The following is a 21,070-nucleotide window of genomic DNA, read 5'->3' as shown; positions in this document are numbered from 1 at the left end:
GACGGGGTCTCGCTCTTGCTCAGGCTGGTCTCGAACTCCTGACCTTGAGCGATCCCCCCGCCTTGGCCTCCCAGAGTGCTAGGATTACAGCCGTGAGCCAGTGCCCGGCCCAAATAAATTTTTTAAAATGAAAATGGAAGAAAGGGTGTCAGAACCATAAATAATATCAACCATGGCATTACAATAAAAAAGGATCTGCTGATACAACAGTACTAGCCAAATTCTTTCACAAACATCAATTTTCTAATCACAGAAGAAACTAAAGAAATAAAACATATTATCATATTTAGAAGTTGAGAAGTATAAACATTTTAACAAATGAATAAACATTTAATGAATTTTTTTGTAGTCAGTTTAAAGCAATGTATTAAAACATGGATGATATTTTACCACAAAGAATCGGCTTACATTTAAAAGCCCTATGACCTACAGCAGTAAGTACATAACTTGTTAGTCTAGAAAGTCAGGAGACCTGGACTAATTCACTATTAGTGAGTTACCCACTGTTAGTAAGAGGTACTCACTAACCTCATTGGGTTACCTGAAGCAGTTAACGTGGCCATACTAAAGATCTGATGTTTGCTAAAAGAAAAAGACAATTGAACTACAGTCTACAGTTCTTGTCTAATAAACATACATCTCATAAGAGTTTCAAAAGACCGTAACATTCCATCACCATCTACTGTATTATTTCTATCATACACAATTTAAACTTTATTTTCTATAGTTATGAACAATCAGTGTTTTACATAAACTGATAAATGTTCTCAAGCTACACTGGGCTCCCTCAGAAATTACAATGTATACCCCATTTGAGAATCATTGCTACCTGCCAAATCGCAATGAACAAAATGACACTGCTATTCAGATTCTGAATGCACTAGCAATGTTTCACATTCCCTCTTCACTGAATTTCACCAACAGATTACCATGTTTCAGCATTACTCATTTATACTTTCAGTGAACACAGTATTTTACTGGGTATTTGGGGAAGACCCATTCAAGACGACTTCTATTGCAGTGGTGAAGCTAAGGAAAAACTGGCAGTCATTTAACACTGCTTTAACAATATGCCATAGCTCTTGCTGTTTCTGGTAAATATGAGACCAAAAAATCAAATAATAAAGTATAAAATAAGTAGAAGATATACATTTCTGCAGATATTCTTGTGGTAGTAGGTAAGAATCAATATTTTGTTTTAAGACATGCTTTTTCTAAGACAGTAACTGAAAAAAATTTAAATTACCATGCTGCAGCACTGAAGACAGTTTGAATCACCAGAAAAAGTATAGACTTAATGATGTTGTGGTCATCCAGTAAATGGCCCTTAGTGAAAAGTAACTTGTGCAAATTGTGTCAAGTAACTACTACTTCTCAAGGACTTCATGATAGAAACTCCACAGTCAGAAAACTCTGTTAACATACCAAACCTGTTTTTAGAAAAGTCTTAATTTTCAGAGACGCAAAAATTAGATTTTTACATACTTTACATGTGTGATTGTACCAATTTTCAAAGCAATATTTATGTCCATTATTCTCATCTAATCTTCACAGAAATTCGTTTGGGTGACATGGTGAAACCTGCTAGGAATCTGCAGGTAATTTCTTTAAGGCTACATTTTCTTACCTAACCAGACCAATGTCACAGGATTATGCATAGCAAGACCAAGATTAAAGTCTATGTTTTCCATTATTCCAGAGAGCTAATAACAGCAGTAATAAATATCTGAGCTTAAGAAAAAGCATGAAAAAAAACATTGTCAAAACAAAACCTAACTATATTTTGTTTATATAGTGAATTATAACAACAGGATGATAATTCTTCTGGGGGCACAACTGTATCTTATTAAAAAAAAACACCACCCTCCTTGATGGTTAGGTTGTTGATTAGTCACTCTTAACCATTCCAAATCAAGGTGAGAACATATAAGTAAATAAAAAGGGACTATGAGGAAAGTCCAATGTCAAAAAGCCCAGCATAAAAGTGCATGCAGTGACTCATAAGAAAATCCATTAAGCACTTAGAACCTATTTATTCTGGTCATCTCACTTCTCACAGTCCTAACAAATTAAAAACTGTAATGATAGTTGATGCCACAGACAGACACAAGTAAGCAATAAGAGGTAACAGCGCAAGGGGCAGCTGTAGTTTGACCAATAATAAAGAGGCAACGAATTGCAGGATCTTCCAAAGGCATCAAGTAAACAGACTGATAACCCAAGTCATCGAGAAAATTAAGCTGCATTCAGTGAAATCTGTTTAGGAAGGCAGAAACTATATAACACATTGAGAAAAGTTTTTTGTCAAAATTATCTTAAGTTATTCTTGGTGCTTATAGTAATAAGCCTCAGTTATCGGGAAAATTCTCTCACATTAGATACATATGTATTCAAGTGTTACACATTTATTTTATTAATCTATTTTACCCAAAATCCCCCCAAAATTTTTAAGTTTTATTTAAACATGAAATAATATTTAAAATGTTGTCAAAAAAAAAAGAGCTATTAATTAGAATTTAATAAGACAGCCACTGAGGGGTTTGGGTTTGGTTCCATGATACAAACCTACTGCAGCATGAAACTGAGATAAAGCATCAGCCAGCTGTCCAGCTGCAAGTAATTTCTTGCCCAGTTCAAGATGTTTCTCAACATCTGCATTTACTCCACATTCAGCACCTAAAAACAAATTAAAAGATAATCAGTTAACTTTTCACAAACCAAAATTTAATTCTAAAAAATAAAATGTTTAAAAATATAGTTATCTGGCTCAGTCATCTACTCAGATGAGAAAAGTCACAGAAGCTGAAAAATGATAAAAAGAGACAATAAAAAACAAACAGCACTTCATTTAACAGAGTATCAGAAGCTCAAAAATACATCTATATCGACCTAATCACTGAAAAGAATATAACCAGTCTACAAAATAAAAGGGAAGGTGCATTAACACAGAAGTAGTAAAAAAATTTTGAACGATAAAATTAGAATTCCTTTGTTATGCTAGAATCTCACCTTAATGAATATTACATAATCCACCATAATATTCATGTATTTATTGAGCACCTATAACATGCCAGGCACAATTCTAGGTATTTGGTATAAGTGAATAACAGACAAAAAGCCCTGCTCCTCACCCACTCCCAGGATCAGACATTATGCTGGGAGAAGACAGACATAATAAAAAAATAAATTACACAGTACGTTAGCTGCAAAGTACTGTGGAAAAAGTTGAGCCCTGTGAGGGGGGGTCAGCAATGTCGGGGGATGGGGGGACTTACAATAGTAAACAAGGAGAGGAAGGGCAGGCTTCCTTGTGAAGCTGGCATCTAAGCAAGGCGTGAAGGAAGTAAGGAACTCACCATACAGACATCTAGGAAAAGAGCTTCTAGGAAGAAGGACCAGCTAGTGCAAGGGCCCTAAATCAGGAACATGCAAATAACTTACAGAAATAGCAGGAAGGCCTGGATGGCTGCAGCAGAGCCAACAAGGAGATAGTAGTATGAGGTCAAAAGAAGCAGACGTCCTGATTACATACAGCTTTGAACTTTACTCTTACAGAGGGAGCTATTGAGGAATCTGGAGTAGAATAACACGACCTGACTGACTGGCTCATTATCAAAGTACTGCCTCTCAGCTCTGAATCCATCCTCCAGTACCTGCACTGCAATATGGGCTGGAGTTTGTAAGCATTTCTCCTGTATAGTGCACACAATGCTTTGTCAGTAAAAGGCACTGAAGGGACATTGCAGGAAGGACACTTTCTGGGTCTGCTTGCTGCATTTTACTTTCTTTCTTTTTTTTTTTTTTTTTTGAGACAGAGTCTTGCTCTGTTGCCTGGGCTAGAGTGCCGTGGCGTCGGCCTACCTCACAGCAACCTCAGACTCCTGGGCTCAAGCGATCCTCCTGCCTCAGCCTCCCGAGTAGCTGGGACTACAGGCATGCGCCACCATGCCCGGCTAATTTTTTATATATATATATTTTTAGTTGTCCAGATCATTTCTTTCTATTTTTTAGTAGAGATGGGGTCTCACTCTTGCTCAGGCTGGTCTCGAACTCCGACCTTGAGCGATCCACCCGCCTCGGCCTCCCAGAGTGCTAGGATTACAGGCGTGAGCCATCGCACCTGGCCTGCATTTTACTTTCTTCTGGCTCCTGCTGCATGGTCTCTCATGGGAAGGACATCTGCTGCAAGGTGTATGTGGAGAAGACACTGGAGGTACTCTGCCCTCACCATACGCTCAGGGGTCCAGTCCCTCAGCCACCTGGCAGCCTTGGCCCAGGCTCCACCTCTCAATGAGGTCACCACATGCTGCAGGCTTCACATCCACAGCAGTACCCTTATTCCCCTGTACATAGGCTGACCAGCCCTGGTTCACCTACATGTGAAAGGATTGTTTTCTGCTTGCCCAGTTACTGTGGACCAGCTCTAGCATGCACAACTCAGCAAACTTCACCAGCAAACTTGGACTGCAACTATACCTTTTTCAATAAAGTCTGAACCCCAGCCTGAAGGAGGGTCCCCTCTTCCAAGCTGACCCTTCCTTCGGACTGTCTCTCAGCTCTAGAATATCCTTTAGAGTTCTCTTTACATCTTCAGTTACTCTATCATGACTTAACAATTCTTTATATTAAACTTCCTCTTTTTAAATGACTGTGTGGTTTCTGCCTCCTGAATGAACTCAGACTGATACAGAACTGGTATTGGGAGCAGTCCCAGGAGACAGGCCCACAAAGATGGGATTTGAGGATTGGTTTGGTCATGCCCTTGAGCTGGAGTGCAGTGCTAAATTCCTTGCCAATGGGAAGTGAGATGCTAGTATTCCATAGTAGGTACTGTAATCACAATTAATTAAGCTATCACTTGTGGTTTACTGGAATAAAGTACTAACTGAAGCACATTTTGAAAGCCAAAGTGGCTGCTGCACTCTACTGTAATGACGAGAAATTCTGAAAATAAGGACTGTGATGTGGGTGGGTTCTTCTGAGTGCACTAGAACACCTACAGAGAGAAAATATGCTCAGATCTAACTCTCAGCTCAAGTCATGGCCTGAGAGCTGATTTAACTGAAAATCAAATACAAAATTTAATTATGAGTCTTGCTGAATTAAAACAATAGTCAAATTCATGGTCTCACCAAGTTTCTCCCTTGAAAGTTATGGCATAGATTGGTAAAGAATGGGGTTCCTTAAATTTGGAATGGGAAAATTTGTTTGGACCCAAATGAAACTGACCAGCTTAGAGCCTCCAAGTCCTTCTGAGCCTCCGGTACCAGAAGTAGCTTGCCCTCTCATGTCTTAAGAGACAAGCCTTCCGCTGCTTAAAAACCCTACGACAGCCTTACCTAGAGCAGATGCCTTGAAAAAGGATGCTCCTCCTCCTGAAGACCCAACCTAACCACTTCCATTGTCACTAACCCATGTCAAATCTTGGCAGGCTCACGAGAAACAAGTATACACCGTAGCCGAAAGGAAACAGCTTAATACACCAAAAGAATTGCAAGGCTTTGGTGATAAATTAGCAGAACCCCACAGAACATGTATGGGAATGGATTCTAAAGGTGCTAGACCAAGAAGGGTCAAATATAATACACCACATCAGGTCTAACTCATTAATGTGTGCACACTTAACTAAAGCAAAGAGGTCAGCAAACTGCTTTTTGTAAATAAAGCTTTACTAGAACACAGCCACGTCTATTAACAAATGGGCCACATTGTCTATAGCTGCTTTCACGCTACAGAATGTAGTAGTTGTGACAAAATCTATATGGGCTGTGAAGCCTAAGATATTTACTATCTGACCCTTTACAGAAAAGGTTTGCCAACTCCTATACTAGAGATCCCACATTCAACATGTTAACTTGCACAAGATGGAGGTGGCTCTAACAACTAACTTACTTGGTTGGCTGCCTGAAACTTAGACTCAACAGTGGCCTACATTTAATTAGGCTGAGATTCCAAAGCTTCCCTAGCATGATAAGAGGGAAGGAATGTTGGACTGTATTTATTAAGTGTCACCTACACACCAAACCCCCACTTATGTTCCATGAGGAGGCCTAGAAGACACTCCCATTACTAAGGCATTGAGAAATGTGTTAGCAAAGGATCACCTGCAACCCTTTAAAAACTCTACGGTCACTCTCCTTTATAGGACAGGTATAACTAAGGGAGGATACCACCACTGAGATGAGCTTACTGATTTCAATAGGGATGATGGGATCCTGAAGTCACAGAAACTTAAGTAGTAGCACTTAACCATCAGAGACTAGGTGTGCACATCAACTGCAAAAGGCATCTACTACAGAGAAGAATCTTAATAATCAGGTAGATAAAACAACATGCTCTATGAATGTCACTCAACTTCCTTTCCCATCATAACCGTGCTTGTGCAATGGGTCCATGAACAAAGTGGCCATGGTGGCAGGGATGTAGGATATGAATGGGTTCAAAAGCAGATTAGTTCTTACCAAAGCTGACCTGGCAAAAGCTACTGCTGAGTATTTAATCCGCCAACACTGGAGACCAACGCTGAGTTCCCAATACACCACCATTCCAGGGGAGTGGGTGGGGATGGGACAGCCAGTCACCTAGTGGCAGATTTTATTTGGTTCTCTTCCATAATGGATCACAGTCTCATAGTCGGGATATGAATTTGCCTATAATGCTTCTGCTAGCTCCGCCACTCATAGACTCACAGAATGCATTAACAACCATCACAGCATTCCGCACAGCACTATATCTCATCAACGAACTCATTTCATAGCAAAAGAGGTGCACAATGTGTTCATGCCTCCCCACCCCACCTCCCCGCAAAATTTCACGGAAGACAATTTTTCCACAGATTGGGGGGAAGGGGTGGGGCAGCAGAGCTCTGCAGAACTAAGGCATACATGGGAGAGAACTGAATAAATCTTGAGAGTAGATCTCAAAGGAAGAGTTTAAACTTCAGGCTTGAATACCACCATTTGCTGAAACAAAGAAAGGGGGTGGGGGGAACCTCAGTTACAGGGAATAGGCCAGGAAAAGCACTGAAAACAAGGGTAGGGACTTCTTATGCAGATATGCAGATGCCTTCTCTATTTACTCACCTCTCTGTTCCTGGTGCAAAGAGGGAGATACCCTTACAAATAGAGATTTCTTTGAGTCTCATATTTTTGTGGGACTCCCATGTATATATGCATACACATATGATAAAAATGACTTTTTTTCTCCTGTTCATCTGTCTCATGTTAATTTAATTCATAACCCAGCCAAAGAACCTAGAAGAGGAAGGGGAAGCTATTTTCCTCTCCCAGACAGTTTGGCAACCATGAAGAGATCTCACTGGCTGGGACCCACTCACTCCTGGACAGCTGTAGCTGCAGGATTCTGGAACTCCTGAGATAAAGCTGGCCAAAGGTAAGAGTTCTTCCCAAGTCAGCCTCCTGGATCTCTGACTGCAGGGTTGGGTCAAAGTGAGAGTGGTAAGAATCTCATTGTCTTTTTCCCTTTCTAAATTTAGATTAGCAGCAAACAACATTCGTGTGAACTAGTTCTTGTATAGTAACTCTGGTATGTTTTTGGTTTGTGTACTCTTGTTTTCTGATCCCTTCCCACCCAGAGACAGTCACTATTTTCCTTTGTTTCTGTCTTTTGTGTCATTTGTCATAAGGAGGAGAATCATAGGGTGGAACACAGGCATAGTCCTTATATAAGCCTGTTGTTTGAGAAAGCCTCAAAGACTAGTGAGTTCACAGTTCTCACCAGATTGGCGTTGTTTAGACAAATTTTCCTATGGATCCCCAATACAAATAACCAGATGAGGTTCTCCTTTCATCTTCTTTTATGTCCTGAGAGCTTGGCTTTGTAACAAGTGAGAATATTCTCTCTGGTCTCTGCCAGCCAGTGGGTACAAGTGTCAGCTTACATCAGGCAGCCAGCTGAATAGGCTGGGAGCCTGAGATACAAAGTGATGAACAGCATTCTCTTTGTCCCACCATGCCAGCTCTTAGGGGAGTTCGTCTTAGTAAGAGGTCCTACTCCATAAGGATGTTTGTTGTCTCAACCTTTGTTGCTTGGTTACTACTGGGGGGAAGCTCCCATCCCAACAGCACTGCCCAGTGTCCCAGATTAGCAGGTCTGTGACTAGAGGTACCCAATATTTCCAAGTGCGACTGCCGATACTGTTTTCACCAACACTATCCTTACTGCCTGTGGCAAGGAAGGCCTTTGATTTCTTAGGCTAACTCTGGGAATAAACTTTTCAGATCATGGAGACTGCTTTTTCTGTAGCTGTTTTGGAACACCACTTGTGCCCATGGTAAAGATTTATTCTAAGCCTTAGAAATTACTTCTGGGTCTTTCCTATCAATACTACAATAAATATACTATTGAAGATCCTATTCTTCGATGGCCAAATGATGGATCCTTAGAATTGGAAAAAAACTCCTAGTTTTGAAAAATATTTTAGAGAGCTCTCAACCTAACACCTGTCTTACAGGTACTTACGGGAAGACTGGCAGACAGAGATCCTGGATGGGGGAGGTCACAGGATTGTCTTAGGTTGATGGGACTGCAGAGATGGAATGGAGATAGGACAATCAGAATCATCAACTGTAGTTGAACAGCAATTGTCTGAAGCAGAGAACCCACCCTTTAAAAGCTCTGTATTTCTGCTTGTTAGGAGGACGATGGTGTTTTTAGACAGAAGTCACCATCCTCCTCATTTGCTGGCAAATTAATGAACTCTTCTTTCCTTCTCCTCAAACCGCTTGTCCTCGTTCTTCTGATACAGCCGAACGGAAGACAAGTGCCAAGCTTTTGGTAACAATATCAGACTTGGAACAAAATTTAAAATTCACATCTACCACAGATGTGAATTCTCCTTCTCTGCCCTCTTAAACTCCCATTTACCCCCAACTCCCTGACCCTGACTATCCAGAAGACCTTTTGGATCTCTGGACTTCTGCTTTAAACTCCCCTCCACAAAATCCAGTCCTGTTTCCTCAGCAAATTCCTGTAGTTCAAGAGAAAAACACTTGGAAGAATTAGTTTGAATTGTGACTCAGTGTTAGGGGTACCCATTCATTATAGATCCTTTCCTTCCCATGGACAGCTATTGTTTTCCTGCTTATCTCATTTGTCTATCCTGAGAACTAAGCCTGGCTTTCTACCTGTTGGGGACAAGTGGGTTATCAGACCTGCATGTACAGGTGGTCAACCAAAAAGTTGGGGCCCCCAAGAATAAGGCCAGACAGAAATGTGGGTTACACCCCATTTGTAGCTAGTATACTGACTGTTGTCAACTCAAGAATTTGTCTAAGTCTTTATTTTTTTTTTTTTTTTTGCTTTCTTTAGCAGGAGCTCTGAGTCTTGAGAGGGCTGCATCTTTTTGCTCCCTCTTTGAAGATAGCTTGTGCATCCATGGTTAAGCCATAAAAGGCTTAATGGTTTTGGTTTTGAGCCATTTAGTAGATAAACCTATGGTTTAAAATTTGGGTTTAAAAGTTTGGTTTCTGATATTCAGAGCCTGACAGGAAGGTTTTTTTAAGGCCTTTTCTACTAAGCTAAAATGGAATTGTATCCTCAAAGAGAAAGAAAATTTATTAAAACATTCCAAAGACACACAGGTCTAAATCTAGAACACAGGAATCTTTTGATTTCCACCTTATTTGGAAATCTGCTCACTGATATAAAAAACCAAACAAATAAAATTGGATGAGTGGGTCAGCCCTTGACATTACTGATGCTGCAACCTCCCCAAACTAAGATTTCAAATTTCCAATTTTCTGACTTGGAACACCAAGAACAAAAACTGCCATTTCCTGACACCCTATAAGTTGAAGCTGGATGACTTGAATGAACTTCAGAGAAATCAACGTAACAGTTCACATATGGACAACCTTCATGTCTGCTGCCCTGCGGGCCACTCAAGACATTACTAGAGACATTCAAACTGCAAAAGATGCTTCAAATCGAACATCTGGAAATCTCATCTGGCCACCTACTAGACTAGAAACTGGTTTATAGTCTGCTCCAATCATTAACTTTTGTTTTTCTTTTGCTTCCAGAGAAATGACTCTTTAATGTGTCATGGGACAATCTACGAATTCCGTTTCTGGACTGTGAAACTTCTTGGGAAAGTTTCAGACAGGGGTATGTTGGGGCTCAGGACATACCATCCCTAAATACACCACTTGAGAAATCATCCTGTTCATGTCTTGTTCTCCACTGCATCCCCACTGCTAGAGCCATAAGTGCATAAATAGTTGGTCTATTTTTTATGGATGTTGAATCCTTTTGAATCTCTAAGAATATCAGTTATATTCATTTTTAGATTTTTCTATTTCTGCCACTAATTTTGTTCCTTCAATTCTTATTTGGTGTTAGTTTCTTTAGGAGTTGGTTTTATGATCATCTTTGTGTTTCACAAGTTCTCACTGCCAATCTTTGAATATTGATTATGAGAGAAAAAGTGATTGCCTGGATGCAGTCTGAAATCCCCAGGACCCCTTCCTATTCTTTGTATCAAAGTTTGGAGCACTCAGAGCACTGCAACTGTCTCCATACACTCATAAACATTTACAGTTCTTAGTGTGAAATATAAAAGATTAGGCATCAGTCATGTAAAGAGAAATATATGCACAGAAATCATGATAAAATTATACTAGAGAATAAACTAGGGATCAAATAAGAACGGTGAAAGTGCTATGTGTGGGCTATGGAATGACCCGGGCTTTAGGTTCCAAACTGAAACACTGATGTGACATTAGGGACAATTACAGGGGCATGTTGGTGGGCATCTGTATGTTGTCAAAATTCAGGGAGATAGAAGTCTTTGAAATAGCTTGATGACTTCAAACATTTTCCTACTACATTTTCTCAAAGAGACAATCAGATCAATGTATTTAATAGAGGATTGCCTGAGGAGGGAAGAAAAGTGGATATGAGATAAACCATTGGTCCAAAAGAGGAAAATACTTTCTTTATCCATCCATAAAAATATTCAGCAGGAAATACATAACATGAAAAGAATTAAGAGCCTACTGTGTGCAGGATATTTATGTGTCTTAGTTCCCTTAATTTTCACAACGCCCAAAAGTAAATATCTTTCACACTTTTATAACTGAGGCTCAAAGGAAACCGAGGCTCATAGATGTCACCCATTCTGTCCAAGGACTCACAATGACTGTCAAAACAAGATCTACCTCCAAAAGTTCAGTTTTCTTTTTTTTCTGATACAGTCTCACTCCATTGCCCTGGGTAGAGCTGTCATCGCCTTAGCTTAGCTCACAGCAACCTCAAACTCCTGGGCTCAAGAAATCCTCCTGCTTCAGCCTCCCGAGTAGCTGGCACTACAGGCACATACCATGACACGCAGCTAATTTTTCTATTTTCAGTAAAGACAGGGTCTCACTCTTGCGCAGGCTGGTCTCAACCTCCTGAGCTCAGGCAATTCTCTCACCTCAGCCTCTCCAAGCGCTAGGATTACACGCATGAGCCACCGCACCCAGCCCAAAGTTCAGCTTTCTTTTCAGCACAGTTCACAATCCTTTTCCCCATGTAAACCACAATAAACTTTCCACAGTTACTAAGTCTTGGATGCTTCACTCACTCAATCCATCACTTAAATGTGACATTTTAGCCACAATCGTTTCCAACCTCACAGGATGAACCTGAAGTCTAGTGGGAGCCAAGAATACATCTATCTACAATGCTCTTTGACCTACTACGTCAAGTCATGTCATACTCACCCCAGAGGTTGAGTTACTCTTCAAACTAAATTTCTCTTGCCTTCCAGGATTAAAGGAGGTATCCAGCATTTATCTGTCCCTTCAGAATAAAACTCGATCTTTATTATGTTATAATTTTATCCAATATAATTTCCATTTATGTGATAATATCACTTCTTCTATAAAAATTTCCATGACATACCCTAATCATCCAGAGAGAATTAATTATTCTTTTGGTGCACTTCAATCACATTTCTATAACAGAAATTGCCACAGTCTAAGAGTTGGTTGTATAGACCCCTCTCTTTCCCCACAAGAGACGTGCCTTCCAAGATGTTTCCAACTCCCATCTTATCTTCTTCCAATCCAGCTCCCATACTGCTGCCAGAGCAATCCTTCCAATATGCACTTTGGCTAAAAATTCTGCAGTGTTTTCATATCACTGGCTAGATTCGATATAAATCCCTTCAGATATAAAGGCAAATATCCCCCTTCAGAATGAGGTCTCATGGGTGTGGGCTGAGCCTGATCATCTACCATCTACCTTTGATATTCCTATATCAAAAGGAACTGGTTGTATTTCCCTGAACATACTATGTTCTCATGCCTCATCCCTTTGCACTTGTTCCATAAAATGGCCTTCCCCACTTGCCCACCTAGAAAATTCCTACTGATCCATCAAGATTTTGCCCTCAAATGCTGGCTCCTTTATGAAACCTTCCCTAACTTTGTTGTTGTGAGAGTTGGGGAAAAAAGCTCCTTCTATGGGCCTACTGTACATTGCACCCCCACACTCACAAGTACATGACTTCATTTTGAAATTTCACTGTCTCAATACATTGCCTTTCACAGTTTGCCTGCTTCTCATAGCCCCAACCCAACAACACTGATCAAAAGCAAGTTTGAGAGCAGGAGCTATCTTCTTCTTTATGTCACCTAATTCAGTACCTTGCACATTTTGGGCACTCAATACTTGTTGAATGAATTTACTATTGGCCTTTTAAATACTTGTATGTATTATAATTTATCAGAATAAAATCTAAAACACTTAACAATTATCAAATCAAACATATAACCAATGATTCATTAAGACACTTACATCTGAAAAAACAAATTATTCGTAGTTATCAGCTGATTTTGCAAAATATCAACTATTTTGAGCCACAGATAATTCTTATTCTTTTGCCACTTGGTCTATAAACATTTTCTGGGAGATAAGACAACCAAACATCATGCCATTTCCCAATCAGCATTAAACAGCAGGTTTCTCCTTAGACAAGCATCAATCATAGGTCATCCAAATAAGCAGGAAGGGCAGGGAAAAAAGTGTAATAGCTAACTATGTCTTTCACTGAAGTTGATATTAGAAACTGTTATATTTTAGAGAGCAGAAAATAATTTTTTAAAACTTAAAGGTGAGCAGTTAAAAGTATAATGTGGTAAGAGTCACAATTAAGACTGAAAGGGCCGGGCGCGGTGGCTCACGCCTGTAATCCTAGCACTCTGGGAGGCTGAGGCGGGCGGATTGTTTGCGCTCAGGAGGTCGAAAGCAGCCTGAGCAAGAGCGAGACCCTGTCTCTACTAAAAATAGAAAGAAATTAATCAAACAACTAAAAATATATAGAAAAAATTAGCTGGGCATGGTGGCGCATGCCTGTAGTCCCAGCTACTCGAGAGGCTGAGGCAGTAGGACCGCTTGAGCCCAGGAGTTTGAGGTTGCTGTGAGCTAGGCTGACGCCAACGGCACTCTAGCCCAGGCAAAAGAGTGAGACTCTGTCTCAAAAAAAAAAAAAAAGACTGAAAGAACCAAATTAAAGGCGGCAAGAACTGGTAGTCAAAGATACTAAGGTTCAAGTTAAGGCCAGGTGGAAGACCCAGACCAGGTAGCAATCCCAGAGATGGTTATTCAGGTTGAAGCACTTAGAATGTAAGGACTGAGGAAAACCCTAACGTTACTCTGCAAAAGAACACAGGGCTTAATTCAAGACCCTAGCAAGGTGGGGAAGAGTCTGGAAGAAGTCTTATAGCAAAAACACAAAAGACAGTGGAATCTGGCCACAGAAAGGTAGGGCAGGAAGTTCAGCATCTGCTATGATTTGAACGTCCTCTCCAAAACTCATGTTGAAATTTAATTGCCATTGTGACAGTAGTAAGAAGTGAGACCTGTAAGAGGTGATTAGGTCATGAAGGCTCTGCCCTCACAAATGTGTTAATGCAATTATTGTGAGATTGGTTTTCACCACGTGAATTGCTAATAAAAAGGATAGGTTCGGCCCCTTTTCTCCCCGTCTCATGCTCTTGCTAGCCATCCTACCTTCCACCATGAGACACCACAGCATGAAGATCTCACCAGATGCCAGCACCATGCTCCTGGACTTCCCAGCCTCCAGAACCATGAGCCAAATAAATTTCTGTTGATTATAAATTCCCCAGAGCCAGGTGGTCTGTGATAGCAGCAGAAAACAGACTAAGACAGTATCTTAGCAATTACATAGATGAGCAAGGACCAATGATAGAAGTTCCAATAAAAATACTGAGCTGGAGACCTTAGACCTTATAAGCATCTCTCGCCAATGACCCTGACCTAAAAAGTAGTTTAGTCTACACAGCCAAACTGAAAGGAAGAAAGGGCTGAGTAATTAATTATATACATTTGAACAATGCGTCAAAATCTTCCTAAGTGAACTAGGCAAACAAGATCTATTGTAACCAGGTGTCTTAGTCCATTCAGGCTGCTATAAAAAATACCACAGACTGGGTAATTTATAAACAACAGGAATTTGTTGTTCACAGTTGTGGAGGCTAGGAAGTCTAAGATCAAGGTACCAGCATCATTTGATGTCAAGTGAAGGCTCACTTTCTGCTTCACAGATGGCGCCTTGTTGCTGCATTCTCACATGGCAGAAGGAGAAAGCAAGCTGGCTGGAGCCTCTTTTATAAGAACACTAATCCCATTCTTGAGGGTGGAGCCCTCGTGACTTAATCACTCCTCAAAGGCCCCACTTATTATCATATTGGGTGTCAGGTTCCAACACATGAATTACAGAGGGGACACCAACATTCAGACCATAGCACCAGGATTGTTTTCTGTATTTGCTGCAATTAACTATGTAGACATAAATGGTGTAATGGGATTTCTTGCTCAAATTTCAACATGGAAAATAAATTCATGCAAAAAACAGCTCGAAGAGTCAATTTTACTCATTCATTTAAAAAATATTTATTGCACATCTACTTCATGTCAACATGTTTTAGATACAGAGATAAGAGCCCTTTCCATAAGGGGAAACAAACAGACAAGAAAAATAAATGAGGTAATTCAGACAGCGTTAAGTTTTATGAAGAAAATACAAGTAGGTAGAATATTAACTGAAAGACAGAATGCTTTTTACATAGCATGACAAGAAGGCATCTCTGAAACATCAATGCTCATTTGAAGATTTCGGGCAAAAGTCAGACTGTGGCAACAGGAAGAATAAAGACCCTTAGTCAGAAATGAGCTTGGCATTTGGGAGTATAAGAAGTCAATGCAGTGGCAGCCTGTGATAGAGGGGAAGCTTATCACAAAAAGAGGCTGGAGAAGTAAACAGAAGTCAGATATGCCAAGGCATTGCAGTACTATGGGAGTAATGTGTTGCAGACAGAACAGAAGATGAAGTAGTACTACTGACAAGTCTTTAAAGTTCTGCTGTCAAGAGAAGCAAAAATACAGGTCAGTAGCTGCAGGGACAAATGACATGGGAGAACAGTTTAAGACGGAAATGCTACAGCACGTTGGAATGCTGATGGCAGTGATCCAGCAGAGGGGAAGGAAGTAAGGACACAGAAGAGAAACAACTTGCTATGGTCTGAATGTCTCCCAAAATTCATGTGTTGAAACTTAATCCTCATTGTGGTGGTATTAAGAGGTGGGGCCTTTTGGGAAATGATTAAGTCATGAGGGCTCTGCTTGAGGGAGTGTCCTTCTAACTTCTGAGGACATAGCATTCATCCCTTCTGCCACATAAGGATGCAGCAAGAAGGCCCTCGCCAAACAGTGAAGGCTGGCACTTTAATCTTGGACTTCCCAACCTCCAGAACTGTGAGAAATAAATTGCTATTGTTTATAAGTTACCCAATCCATGGTATTTTGTTATAGCAGCATGGACTAAGGCACAACTGTAGGAGTAACATTTTCAGAAGGTGAGAGGAAATGGAATCCACGGCATTAAGTACAGAGATTAGATTTAGTTGGGAACAGAGATGTTTTACGCATTTTAATATGAGAAAAGGTAGCACAGTGGGTATAGATGTGGGCAAGCCAGTGAATTTTGAGGTAGAAAGAGAAAATTGCCTTGTGATTTCATTTTCCCAGTAAAGACAAGGTCTAAAAAAATGAGTTAAGGGAAGGGAGGAAAAGGGTGTTTAAATTCGAGGTTTAAGGAAAAAAGAAATGTTTGAAATACTGATTTTCAAGAACATACTAGGGAATTGTAGGAATGTTAGCAGTATTGAGTGTGCATTTATGATTGTTTCCTTATAATGATACTAATCAGCAAGGTTGTCTCCATTTTTCTGCATCTGTCATCAGCCATGAGGAAAAACAAACAAGTTGGCCAAGTTAGATTTAATAGATGTTGGGTTTCTAGCAGATGAGTAAAACAAAAAATTAAAGGGCATTTGCAATGAAGTGACTACAATGCTGGACCACTAAATCTAAACTGAGAAAGAAGGGAAAGAGGACATGGATGCTTCACAAATATATGTCTTACTCCCCAAGTGGTCTATAAACTCAAAAGCAAAAACCATGAGTTTTATACTATGTATACCTCACCAAACAGCAATATAGTTAGTGTAAGCCTTTGCTGACTGATTAAATGAGAGTTCCCATATTCTAGAACTCCAAATGACATGAACTCCTCAGATTTAAAAAAAAAATTTTCTAAAAGTTTCTAAAAAACTTTCTAAAAAAAACGTTTCTAAAGATTATGAAAAGAAAAATAAATACATGATGGAATGTTTGAGTTCTAATGAACAGGTGGCTAGGTTCCCATAATATTTCCATAAAAACAAAGAATAACTGCTGGACATTAATTAAAGGAAGACCATGGCAATAGAAATTAAACTTAGCCACAATTAACTTCATATGGGAAACTTAAACCTAATTACTACAGGGCATCCCCTCTCAGAAAAACTCCCATCTCACAAAATGAAAACAACTGCATTTCCAGGCACTCTCTCAGCGAATGCTAACTAGTCAGGTGAACTGGAACTTTGACACTACTGCTACTATAGCCTATCGTATTAAAGAATTTAAAATAATTCTAGAAGCTATGTGACCATCTCCTATAAATAATTCATACAAATTACTTAAAGTCATTCATTTTTGCTACTTTATTTATTCTTTCCGTATTTAAATAATGTCAAGGAAATCCTAGAGATGACAAAACAGATTTTAAGTAGGTTAGCTTCAAATAAAAATTATCACAATCCTTCATATGTATAGATTTTGAACTATTCTGTTCCCTATGGCCAAAACATATGGTTTAATCAGTTAAGTTCAGTGAAATAAAGAAAATTGGGTCCAGATAGCATGTTTAGGGAGAAAAAGAGATAAAACTACTAACAGAAAAAAGGTTTGGCTCCCAGGCTGTGTTCCTACTCAAGTCACCACATAGAACAAACCATTAGCAAAGAACTGAAATAACTTCCTTATCTGAAACATGAGACTACTAAAGCAGATACTACTGAAGTTTTCTTTCTACTCCAAAAATTCTATTTCTAATCTAGTGCTTCGGACTTCCTTCTTTCAAAGGCCTTTGAGAAAGGGAGTGCTAAAAGAGTCAACCTTTCAATTTATGAAACATGGATTACAATTAACAGAAAAGTTTAGAAGAACACAAGGACAAATACTTCAAAATCAGAAAAAAAACTAGACTATCTAAGCTAATTATTGATAATATCCTCCATCCTATGCCACTGTTTCACATTCACTCTTCTCACACCCATTCTCCTTTATTCTTAATTTGTGTGTATTTGATGTTTACATCATGGTATGTGATACATATAAATGGTAAAATGGTTATAATAGGGAAGCAGATTGGCATATCTATCATCTTACGTACTTTTTATGTGACAAGAGAAACTAAAATCTACCTATTTAACAAAAATCCTTAATACTATACAATTTTATTAAGCCTTAGGCCCAGCAGCATTACCATCTGACCTGCATGCCTCCTGGAGAACTATGAGGTAAGTGAACCCAGACACAGAATTTATTTGGAAAAACAAGAGCTAACAGTTTGCAAATTCAAGTCAGAGGTTCTTTCTTATCTTTATATCCCCATCACCAAATCAAGTGTCAAATATACAGCTGACACCTAATTTAACTTCTCTACATAATTCATTACACCAGTGGTTGTCAAAGCATGGTCACCTGGGATCTTTTTAGAAATGCAAAATTTCAGGCCCTATCTAGACCTACTGAATCTGAAACTCTGGAAGTGGGGCTCAGCACTCTGTGTTTTAAAAAGCCCTCTATATGAGATTCTAATGCACACTCAAGTTTGAGAACCACTGCACTAAACCCACCTGGTGACTAACAAAAAGAATGCTGATATTGGCCAGGCGGCGGTGGCTCACGCCTGTAATCCTAGCACTCTGCGAGGCCAAGGTGGGTGGATCGCTCAAGGTCAGGAGTTCGAGACCAGCCTGAACAAGAGCAAGACTCCCATCTCTACTAAAAAATAGAAAGAAATGATCTGGACAACTAAAAATATATATATACAGAAAAAATTAGCCGGGCATGGTGGCGCATGCCTGTAGTCCCAGCTACTCAGGAGGCTGAGGCAGGAGGATCGCTTGAGCCCAGGAGTTTGAGGTTGCTGTGAGCTATGCTGACGCCACGGGACTCTAGCCGACCAACTGAGCCAGACTCTGTCTCAAAAAAAAAAAAAAAAAGAATGCTGATTTTTCTCAGCTGCCACCACTGACTTACAAATGCTTAGACACACATGATGTTGTCAACCATTTAACTTCTGTCTCCAGCCTGTACACCTAATGAACTTTAATAAAACTCTTGGAGCCTCAGTTTCCTGATCTGTAAAGTAAGGTTAATACCACATATTTCCATGAATAAGAAATGATTTATAGAAAGACTCCTTTCTTTGTTTCTCTATTACCTGTACCAAGTCCCTGCTATTTACACAGGCAATGCTCCTAAAGAAGATAGCACTCTGGCACTCCTCTGAGAAATGTCACCAATCCCTCCTACACAGAAAAGCTCTCTAATGATCTTTTCTTATAATAAACAGACTATACCGCAGGAGGGAAATGAATGTTAAAGAGTCCTACAGAATCACATACAGCACAGCAATTCTAAAAAGATCCACAAGCTAGTGGAAAAAACACATTATACAAAAATGTGCACCTCTGTAACCTAAAAAAAAAAAAAAATTGCCATTAAACAGAACATAGGCGACTTTCTCAAGTGTCCAAAATAAATCATTATTGATAACTGGACATAAATACTACAGAAGGAGGAGGAATTAGGCATAAGAAATGCAAGAGAACTGGAATATATGACCCATATTAAAGTGGTCCAGGCCTTCAAATTCCAGTTCCCTAGATTTTCTGGGGCAGCCTCACGGTCAAATTCTTTGTCCCAATATTGTCGCACTACATGTTCCAATTTTGAGCTCAAAACTATATATATATATATGGTCACCATAGGAACCAAAAACAAACAAAAAATACTGCCATGAATGAGACATAAAAACTGTAGAGTATTACTTTAAAAAAAAAAAGTTGAGAACTTTGAGAGGATTTCACCGTAAACAATTCCTAACTTTAGTTTCTCACTCCCTCTGAAATACTCAAAGGTTTAATTGGACCTCCTTGACAACTAGCCCTTTTTATGAGAATGAAAACACATCCGTGCATGTGATATATCACTATTCTCGAATATTTCGCACAGTCACCAAGGTAGGAGCATTCGTTATATTGGCACTTTCAGCTTTAATTCTTACTCCTCCCCGCTGACCTCTAAGATGGGACAGCCCTCTATTTTCGCTATCCTGTTGGAGTAGCCTACATTCCAGTCTGTAGGGCCGAAATTACCTTTAAGCGTTCATATCTTTTTAAGGGAACACTTCCTCAGAGAACTCGGAAAAGTAAAGCCAGCCTAAATTCAATGACACCATGCTGGGAGTTGTAAAACCACAAACTTAGTGTCTAGCCCTCCCGGAGTTGGAACTCCAACACCGGCCCCTCAATGCACCAATCCAACAACTTCTATACCCGACAGTGTATCGTAATGTAATGGTCACTCACTTTTTTTAACAGTCAACACCGTCTCCTTCACCTCACCCGGCCGGACACAACTCCGCCACCCCTGCCCAGGAACTCCAAAGCGAAAAAAGTCTTTCCTTTGGGCCACCCTTACTGCCTCCTCTCAGCACGACTGACCAACACTGTCCCAAGGCGTCAACCAAGGGTCCCAAGCAGGGCCGGGACCCGGCGGCTGCCCAAGTTCCGTGTCCCAAGACGCTGCCGAAGTCGCCGCGCGGAGCCCCCGTGCCCTGCCGCGGGGCGCGCAGCGGCCACGTTGCCCCCCGCCTCCTGGGACCGCAGCGGCCCCACTCCTCACTCCAAACCCGCTGTCCCGGCCCCGCGGCCCTCTGGTCCCCTCACCTCTTCCCCACACAAACCCGGAACCCGGCGCCGGCCCCCGCCCAGGCGCGAGCTCAGGCCCAGGCCCGGCCGCGGTCTCCTCCGGCTCCCGCCCCAGCTCCCGAGCCGCGCCGAGACTCGCGCCCGGGAGCAGACGGGGAAGCGCTGGGGGCCCTGACCCGGGAACCCGCTCCCCGGGCAGTGGCAGGGCAGGTCTCACCTTCGTACTGCAGATCCACCAGGACCAGCAGGAAAGGGAACACCGAGCCCAGCCGGCTGGTCACAGAGCCGGGGGCCACCATGTCCGAGGGCGCGGGGAATCAGGAGGAGGAAAGGTGCGCGGCCCACCAGCCCGCGCTGGCGCTCAGGGTGCAGCTGCGCCGGCTCGCCGTCGGCCCTCGTTCAGGCCTAACAGCGGCTGGCGCCGAGCGAAGGAAAGCAGCGGTGGGCGGGGCCCGGACGACGCTACGCCCCGAGCGCCGCCGCCACCCAATCGCCTTCTTCCCGGCCGCTCTCCTACTGGGCTCGCCGGGGTCGTGGTTCGCGCTGATAGGCTGCAGAGGCCACCGCCCCGCCCCGTCTCTGATAGGATAACGTGGAAGCACGAGACTAGGCTGCGTCCGTCAGTCGTGGAGCTGTCAGAGAACTCCAAATCGCCGCGGCGGACCTGAGGGAGGCAGCCCGGGCGTCTGTGAGGCGGCCGCCCAGTCCGCATG

The 21,070-nt window shown here is 41.3% G+C and overlaps 1 protein-coding gene across 2 annotated transcripts in view; it reads right to left on the bottom strand.

The window, feature by feature from the left end:
• Positions 1 to 20,800, bottom strand: part of DNAJC3 (DnaJ (Hsp40) homolog, subfamily C, member 3) — an 83,761-nt gene extending 62,961 nt beyond the window's left edge. The window contains exons 1-2 of one of the 2 annotated variants that reach the window (XM_012647358.1): positions 20,575 to 20,800; positions 2,566 to 2,676 (exon numbers count right to left, since the gene is read on the bottom strand). In XM_012647358.1, coding sequence (XP_012502812.1) covers positions 2,566 to 2,676; positions 20,575 to 20,656 — 193 coding nt within the window. In that variant the 5' untranslated portion in view covers positions 20,657 to 20,800. Of the gene's footprint in view, positions 1 to 2,565; positions 2,677 to 8,481; positions 8,520 to 20,574 lie in introns of those variants that run through there. The other variant, XM_012647359.1, reaches the window with a different exon arrangement.
• Between the last annotated feature and the right edge of the window lie 270 nt (positions 20,801 to 21,070).

Source organism: Propithecus coquereli, unplaced genomic scaffold (assembly GCF_000956105.1).
Source record: "Propithecus coquereli isolate 6110/MARCELLA unplaced genomic scaffold, Pcoq_1.0 Scaffold262, whole genome shotgun sequence".
Lineage (NCBI taxonomy): Eukaryota > Metazoa > Chordata > Mammalia > Primates > Indriidae > Propithecus > Propithecus coquereli.
This window is presented reverse-complemented; position numbering and strand designations above follow the sequence as displayed.